Source organism: Amphimedon queenslandica, unplaced genomic scaffold, assembly GCF_000090795.2.
Source record: "Amphimedon queenslandica unplaced genomic scaffold, v1.1 AMPQUscaffold_13465, whole genome shotgun sequence".
Classification (NCBI taxonomy): Eukaryota; Metazoa; Porifera; class Demospongiae; order Haplosclerida; family Niphatidae; genus Amphimedon; species Amphimedon queenslandica.
In genome coordinates, this window is record NW_003546299.1 from 270,886 (window position 1) to 278,359 (window position 7,474).

The window sequence follows — 7,474 nt, forward strand, 5'->3', positions numbered from 1 at the left end:
TGACAACAGCAATAATTATATCAATAAATGGTGCTGCATACTTTCTTCAGTTGGTGTATTCGTAGCTTCATTTCTGATTGTTTCTGTTTATCTACTTGACTGCTAATGCTCTTCATGAAAGAATCCAGTGAATCTCCACTTCCACTGATACCTAATAGCAATAGAAATAATAGTGATCACTAATCAGGCTATTATATCACTCTGTAAAACTATTGATATATTTCTTTTACCTTTCTTAGAGTTTTCTAGTGATTGGTGTAACTCTTTTAGCTCTGTCTCTACAGCAGATAGTTTGGAGCTCTACCAAACAACAATACACAAAACAAAATGATTGTATATATAGACACACATTGTTTGTTATTTACTAGTGACTCATAAGTCTCCACAGTGTCTTCGATTTTTCCAACTCTCTTCATTCTTGTCTTTCTTTTCTTATCAACTAGTAATAATAATAATAGTAATAATAATAGTAATAATAATAATAATAATAATAATAATAATTTAACAAGCATTAAATCTCCATTATACACATATAGCACTTCCAGTAGTAACACAAGTATTCTGAAAATACATAATAAATATGTAGCTTAAAAGAAGATGTGAAAAATGGTTCACTCAATTTTAAAATGCTCATAACTTGAAAAATAATTGTCGGAATCAGCTCAAACTTTCTACATGGCATAAGGACATCAATATGCATCAGGAAATGTAATAAAAATTTGGGGTGATTTCAGAGCCATTTTTTGGAAAAACCATGGGCATAGCCTTGGATATTTTTCAAAAATTTGGCATTTTCTTAAAATGGCCATAACTCAAAAAATATTTGTCGGAAACAGCTCAAACTTTCTAGATAGCATAAGGACATCAATATGTATCAGAAAATGTAATAAAAATTTGGGGTGATTTCGGAGCCATTTTTTGGGAAAAACCATGGGCTATAGCCTTGGGTATTTTTCAAAATATTGGTGTTTTCTTAAAATGGCCATAACTCAAAAAATATTTGTCGGAATCGACTCAAACTTTCTAGATAGCATAAGGACATCAATATGTATCAGAAAATGTAATAAAAATTTGGGGTGATTTTGGAGTTTTTTTTTGGGTAAACCATGGACTATAGCCTTGGGTATTTTTCAAAAATTGGCCAATTTTTAAAAATGGCCATAACTCAAAAAATATTTGTCGGAAACAGCTCAAACTTTCTAGATAGCATAAGGACATCAATACGTATCAGGAAATGTAATAAAAATTTATGGTGATTTCGGAGCCATTTTTTGGAAAAAACCATGGGCTATAGCCTTGGGTATTTTTCAAAATATTGGCGTTTTCTTAAAATGGCCATAACTCAAAAAATATTTGTCGGAAACGGCTCAAACTTTCTACATAGCATAAGGACATCAATACGTATCAGAAAATGTAATAAAAATTTGGGGTGATTTCAGTACCATTTTAAAGAAAAACCATGGGCTATAGCCTTGGGTATTTTTCAAAAATTGACTCATTTCTAAAAATGCACATAACTTAAATATATCTGTCGGAATCGGCTCAGACTTTCTATATAGCATAAGGACATCAATACGTGCATGTGTATACCATCTCCTGTCCTATCAAGGAAGTTATCCTCATCACTGTCATAATAGTCGTTCTCTTCCCAATCTCTTTTCTTCCGCTTATAACCTTTAAAAAACACGTCCTTTATTATTCTTCATTACATAGTCTTACTTCTCATTGGATTTCTGAGTACATCTTCATTATCTAATAGTCTGCAAGCTTCCAAGGCACACTTGACAACAGCTTCTTTCTTATTTCCCTTCTGTGATCCTTCAGCATATATTGGTTGACCTGACAAATCTTCAATGGGTAACCTATACATGTATATACATGTAACAGTTGTATTGATACTTGAAGACTTACATTACCCTGACTGTGTAAATCTTTCCATTTGGTTCATTTGTTTCTTCTGTTTCGTATTCCAAATCAATGCCTAAAAATGAAAAGCAAAAAATCATTATTTTTCTTTTACTCTATTCTTCCCCTCTCTCATTTCTCCTACCTTCTCTGTCAAAGAATTTCTTCAATGCTTTCTTAGGGTCGTCAATGTAATAAGCTTCCCTGCCTGAGTCCATCTCTACTTCTTGATCCCTTCCTCTCTCGCTACCAAAATCATCCACTGTCACTAAGAAAGTAAAACATAATAAAATACATTGAAACAAGCGTAACAGGGTAAAAAATATTCCTATAATTGATTTCACCACCTTGCAAGTACAACTTGGTCATTATTAAAACTTATAGAGGTTCTCTCTACCTTATAATGCTTCTAGAGAAGTCTTTAGACAGTATCTCTATGCTCTCTCTTGCTGTTAGAAAGCTCTTAACTTTGTCCCATGTGTAAACCGCCATTTTGCTTGCCGTGACCACACCCACTCACGTAAAGGAGCGTGGGCGGGTGGTTGCTAAATATATATATACATAGCGCGACGGTGAATTCAATTATAGGAACGACCTGGGGGCTTCGCCCCCAGGTCGTTAAAAACTACATGTACAATAATCTATCATTTCTATTAGTTCATACTATTAAATAATTTAAGCAAAGAATAACAATTATCATTGCACAGTGTACTCCATCATAACAATACTAAGTACAGTTACTACATGTACATGTAATGTACACGTACACGTACATGTATATGTACATGTACATGTATATGTACATGTATATGTCTACCTAATGTACCCTAATGTAATGTAATGTACATGTACATGCAAGTGGCGGTAGTCTTACGCAATCCCCATGTGGCGCCAAGTGATTCCTTAAATTGCTCTCTCTCTCTCTTTTCAGCCTCAGCTACTGCCAGCAGTTCCTGATATTCATTCTGTTTCTGTATAATGTCCTCTCTCTCTGCTTCAGCCTCTGCCTCTATTACCTCCTGTACTGACTCCATTGGCTGCTATAATGAGGAAGGGAAAGAGAGAAATATAAAAAAGGAAGGAACAGAGTGTTTAAAGTAAACAGTGAGGGAAGAAAATGAGCAAGGAATACATGTACGGTGTAGATTAAATAAGTGACAAGATTAATGAAAACATACGTAATGTACATTTACATGTATACACTGCAAATATAAAATTAATAAAAATATATACATGTACATGTATCTATAATGTAATGTATATGTAATTTTGTGCAAAATACATGAAGCTTGGACTCACATCTAAAACAAAGATCCTCGTGCTTCCTCCGAACTTCATTACCTGCCCGACCCTAACCCGATAATATTTCCTAGACTGTATCTTGTTCTTATTGAGATATGAGCCGTGGGTGCTCCCAAGATCATACAGATAGAATCCAGCCTCGCCCGTAGGATCAGCGCTCAGTGACGAGGACTCAATGGGCGTGGAGGAAGGCGTCGGCCTGTACTGGAGTATGGCATGATGACGGGATATCGAGGGATGCTCCAAATGAACGCCACACTGAGGAAGACGACCGAATAATATGAACGGGGTATTTAGGCTAACGGAATCAACTTGTACCCCGTTCTTAATGACAGAGAGAAAAAAAGATGACGATGGAGGACGTCCGGACCATACTGGCTCGTTATAGGATAGCTCAAGGGCTACTGGTTCATCACGCGACTTATCGGCATCATGTATGGTTTGAGCTGTTTCCTCCTCTTCCTTAGGCTTTTCACCATTAGATTCATCGCTCTCATTTGTAAGATTGGAGCTGGTGGTTTCTTCGAAGTCCTTGATACTCGATTCTTTTGTCCTGTGTAAAAAACCTGGTAACTTTGGGACTTTGAAATTATCCGCCATTTTAAGAGGCGGAGTCACAAAAAATAACCACACCTATTATAGGTGTGGCACTAATTGTTAGCCACGCCCTTCCTTGCCACATCACACTGAACAAAATTAAACAAATGTAATGAACTCTTCAGTACCATGGCTCTTGCTGTTTTCTGTGGGTTTCTTCTCCTGCCTTCCTTCCACTGACTCTGACCAATCATCAGTAAGAGACAGAGGAAGAGAAAAGAGATTGTGAAAGTCTTTATTATTATTATTATTTATTTATTTATTGTTATTATTATTATTATTTCTTTTCTTTTTCTGCACAGAGTGATATTGCTTTAGCTTATAAAGACTTGTTATTGTTTTCGACTCTGGATGGGAAGCTGTATGCTGTCGATAAAGTAACAGGAGACACCCTGTGGAAACTGAACAGCAGTGAGCAAATACATGTACATACATGTAAAATACATTTAATCATAATTAATTAGTGGTAGATCTATACATGTAATTATTAATTAAATCAAATGAAGTAGAAATCAATGATGATCGAGTAGTTGAGTCAACCATGATAATGTCAAAATAAACAAAGTACATGTGTGTATGTAAAAGTACATACATAATAATTATGGTAAAACAAAACAGATGAAATACATGTACATGTACATAGCATAAATTACCAACAATAAGTATAATGCATGCAGAAAGAGAGAGAGAGAGAGCTAATGAGATAATTTTTGTATAATTAATAAATATCTTTTCTTAATGCTTCAGAGTCTCCCATTGTTACTCATCTCTCTTCATCAAGCTACCTCTACCTCACTGACCCTAAAGACGGCTCCTTATACATGTCTGGACCCCAAAGTGATGGGATTAAGGTATGGACTCACTTATCATAAAATGAGAGGAGATTTATTTTTATCTTTTAATATAATCAATGGGATTATTTGCACTGTGATCGTATCTACTTGCATAATTGTATTCATTTTTAATTTCATGACTCACTACAATAATAGAATTAAGTTACATGTACTTCTACATTTCCTGTATTTCCTCATTTCATTACAATACAGAGGCTACCATTAACCATACCTGAATTAGTAAAGATATCTCCCTGTAGCAGCTCAGATGGTTTACTCTACTCTGGTAAGTACATGTACATGTAAATTTCCCCTTGAGCCCATCTCTGTTTGATATTATGACCTCTTTTCCCTACCCTTTACATGTACATGTACATACTACTCTTATTATTATTATTATTATTATTATTAATTAATTAATTTATTTATTTATTTATTATTATATGTGTCTTTTATTTCTTTCCTTAGGCTCAAAGCAGGATAGTTGGATAGCAGTTGATGCCCTCACTGGTAGAAAGCTTTACTCCTTTAGCAGTCATGATGGAATGAACTCAATGTGTCCACCTAACCAATATGGGAGCAATAAGATTATACACATACCTTCCATTGGTAAGGGCCTCCCTTCCTCCTCTATATTTTTCATGTTCCCTTTAGAATACAGAGTAGCTGTTCTGGACAGTAAAACAAAACAAATAAAGTATTTAGTTTATAAATGGGAGTATATTTAGCCCCCTCTCCCCCTTTATTTTAGAGTGAACATCACCTACACTCAGTATGGTACTCAGTCTTACACAGCAAGGCAATCACAAGGTTTGGGTTCATTAACAAGTACATGCTCCTCAATGATACTTCATTTGTAGATCTTTTACATTTGAGCTCCAGCTCCCATGGTTTATTAACATCACTAAACTCATTAACAGGTTCCATATTTTTATAAATATTATATTTTTAAGATTATTGCAATCATTTTAAAAGTCATTTTTAACTTGCTCCCTCCAGGTGACAAGGTCTGGGAGAAGGATTTCGGCTCCCCGGTTGTTGGAATTTATTCATTAGAGAAGTCACAAGTTTTGCGTAGCATACCCTTTACATCAATCAATGACGATACCCTCCAGGGAATGACGGCATCAAGAGCACTGGCTATTAAGAACGGACTCTATAGCCTAACGCCAACGGACACCATTTTACAGTAAGAGAAGGAGCTGAGAAATGGAGATAAAGAGAAAATCCTAGATTAAAAAATATGACTGAGCACTTACATACATGTATGAATGTAAATTAAATGAAGGCCTGATTGCCCTTCCTAATGTATAGAAACTCTTCTCTATGCATGCTCACTCATTTACTGAAGTACTATTTTGTAATTGTGCTACTATTTAATTGCTACTACTGTTAGTATGAATAAATGTATACATAATGTTCATGTATGTGTACAGTAGTACTGCATGTTCATAGTAAACATGTTTTTATTCTTATTGTTGTACGTGTGTAGATCTTCGTTTTTTGTTGGAGACCACAATGGTCAGATGTATGTAATGAATGCCTTGACTGAGGAAGGAAGCATGCAAGAGGTAAGTAAGGGAAAGGGTAAGAGAGTTGAAGAGATATTCAGGAAAGAACTTTTAGTGATTCTCTTCTCTCTCTCTCTCTCTCTCTCTCTCTCTCTCTCTCTCCCTCTCTCTCTCTCTCTCCCCTCTCTCTCTCTCCCCTCTCTCTCTCTCTCAGTTGCCTCTCAATGTTCCTCTAATTGATGGGCCTCAGCCTCAAGCCACTAGCCTTGATCATCCATCATTCTCTGGCCATTACCCACTCCCCGAGGACAGCAGGATAAAGATAGAGCAGTTGTTATCAGAGAAATGGAGCCAAGAGAAGTACAGGATTGGGCCTACAGTACAGAATAAAGAGCCTTTACAAGTTGTTGATGGTGGTCATATTGATGGACCTGGTCCTGATGTATTAGGTTTCTCATTCAGTTTATTGCTAGTGGTGGCTGGCACTGTAGTGTTCTCTTCTCTTGTTGCTTCAGTCGTGGCTGTGCTAGTAACTAAATCAACACAAAATGTAAGAAAATCGTTATTGTACTCCTATTATCATTGTGTACGTAATCTGTTGTATGGATTAAGCTTGTTTTTTTGCTAAAGCATAAATTATCGTATTATGGAAGTAATTTATGTATTTACAACGTACATGTATTCATGTAGGTTCCTCATAATCCCAGTCCCATTCCTACACCTGATAGTTCAAAGACTGGTTCCCATACCAGTAAGACTCATTCCCAAACCACTGACAACAGTAAAGGTGGTGGAGCTATTGAAGCTACTGATGGAGAGAGAGGAAGCAACAGATCCAGTATTGCTTTATCTGATTCTACACAGAGTATATACAGGAACGGTAAGAGGAAATACCCTGTACTATGTTTCTTAATTACCCTGTACTCTATCCTATACTATGCCATATACATACATGTTCTTATGTTGCGTAGAAAGTTTGAGCTAATTCCGATCAGTTTTGGATTTTTTACGAATTTTTAAAGTTGCTAAAAAATCTAGCAAAAGTCCTGGACAATGGAACTAATGGGTTTTTGCTTGTCACAGATTTTGTGACAATGGAACTAATAGGTTTTTGCTTGTCACGGATTTTGTGACAATGGAACTAATAGGTTTTTGCTTGTCACGGATTTTGTGACAATGGAACTAATGGGTTTTTGCTTGTCATAGATTTGTGACAATGGATTCCATGACATGTACAGTGCATGTAATTTTAATGCATGTACATGTAACTCAGTGTATTGATTATCATTATTATTGATTAATTGCTATGTTCCCACAGGCGAAGTC

At 35.8% G+C, this 7,474-nt stretch overlaps 2 protein-coding genes across 2 annotated transcripts in view; one reads left to right on the forward strand and one right to left on the reverse strand.

Annotated features, from left to right (window-relative positions):
• The window catches only part of LOC100633382 (kanadaptin-like), a 4,790-nt gene extending 970 nt beyond the window's left edge, over positions 1-3,820 (reverse strand). The window contains exons 1-9 of the mRNA XM_011404711.2: positions 3,205-3,820; positions 2,780-2,945; positions 2,051-2,173; positions 1,912-1,981; positions 1,720-1,862; positions 1,591-1,674; positions 366-439; positions 231-300; positions 42-151 (exon numbers count right to left, since the gene is read on the reverse strand). Coding sequence (XP_011403013.2) covers positions 42-151; positions 231-300; positions 366-439; positions 1,591-1,674; positions 1,720-1,862; positions 1,912-1,981; positions 2,051-2,173; positions 2,780-2,945; positions 3,205-3,807 — 1,443 coding nt within the window. The 5' untranslated portion in view covers positions 3,808-3,820. The remainder of the gene's footprint in view (positions 1-41; positions 152-230; positions 301-365; positions 440-1,590; positions 1,675-1,719; positions 1,863-1,911; positions 1,982-2,050; positions 2,174-2,779; positions 2,946-3,204) is intronic.
• A 58-nt stretch (positions 3,821-3,878) lies between these two features.
• The window catches only part of LOC100633508 (serine/threonine-protein kinase/endoribonuclease ire-1-like), a 7,893-nt gene continuing 4,297 nt past the window's right edge, over positions 3,879-7,474 (forward strand). The window contains exons 1-12 of the mRNA XM_019994838.1: positions 3,879-4,000; positions 4,107-4,215; positions 4,552-4,655; positions 4,851-4,923; positions 5,106-5,246; positions 5,292-5,334; positions 5,389-5,447; positions 5,498-5,557; positions 5,637-5,826; positions 6,130-6,208; positions 6,363-6,698; positions 6,839-7,028. Coding sequence (XP_019850397.1) covers positions 3,917-4,000; positions 4,107-4,215; positions 4,552-4,655; positions 4,851-4,923; positions 5,106-5,246; positions 5,292-5,334; positions 5,389-5,447; positions 5,498-5,557; positions 5,637-5,826; positions 6,130-6,208; positions 6,363-6,698; positions 6,839-7,028 — 1,468 coding nt within the window. The 5' untranslated portion in view covers positions 3,879-3,916. The remainder of the gene's footprint in view (positions 4,001-4,106; positions 4,216-4,551; positions 4,656-4,850; positions 4,924-5,105; positions 5,247-5,291; positions 5,335-5,388; positions 5,448-5,497; positions 5,558-5,636; positions 5,827-6,129; positions 6,209-6,362; positions 6,699-6,838; positions 7,029-7,474) is intronic.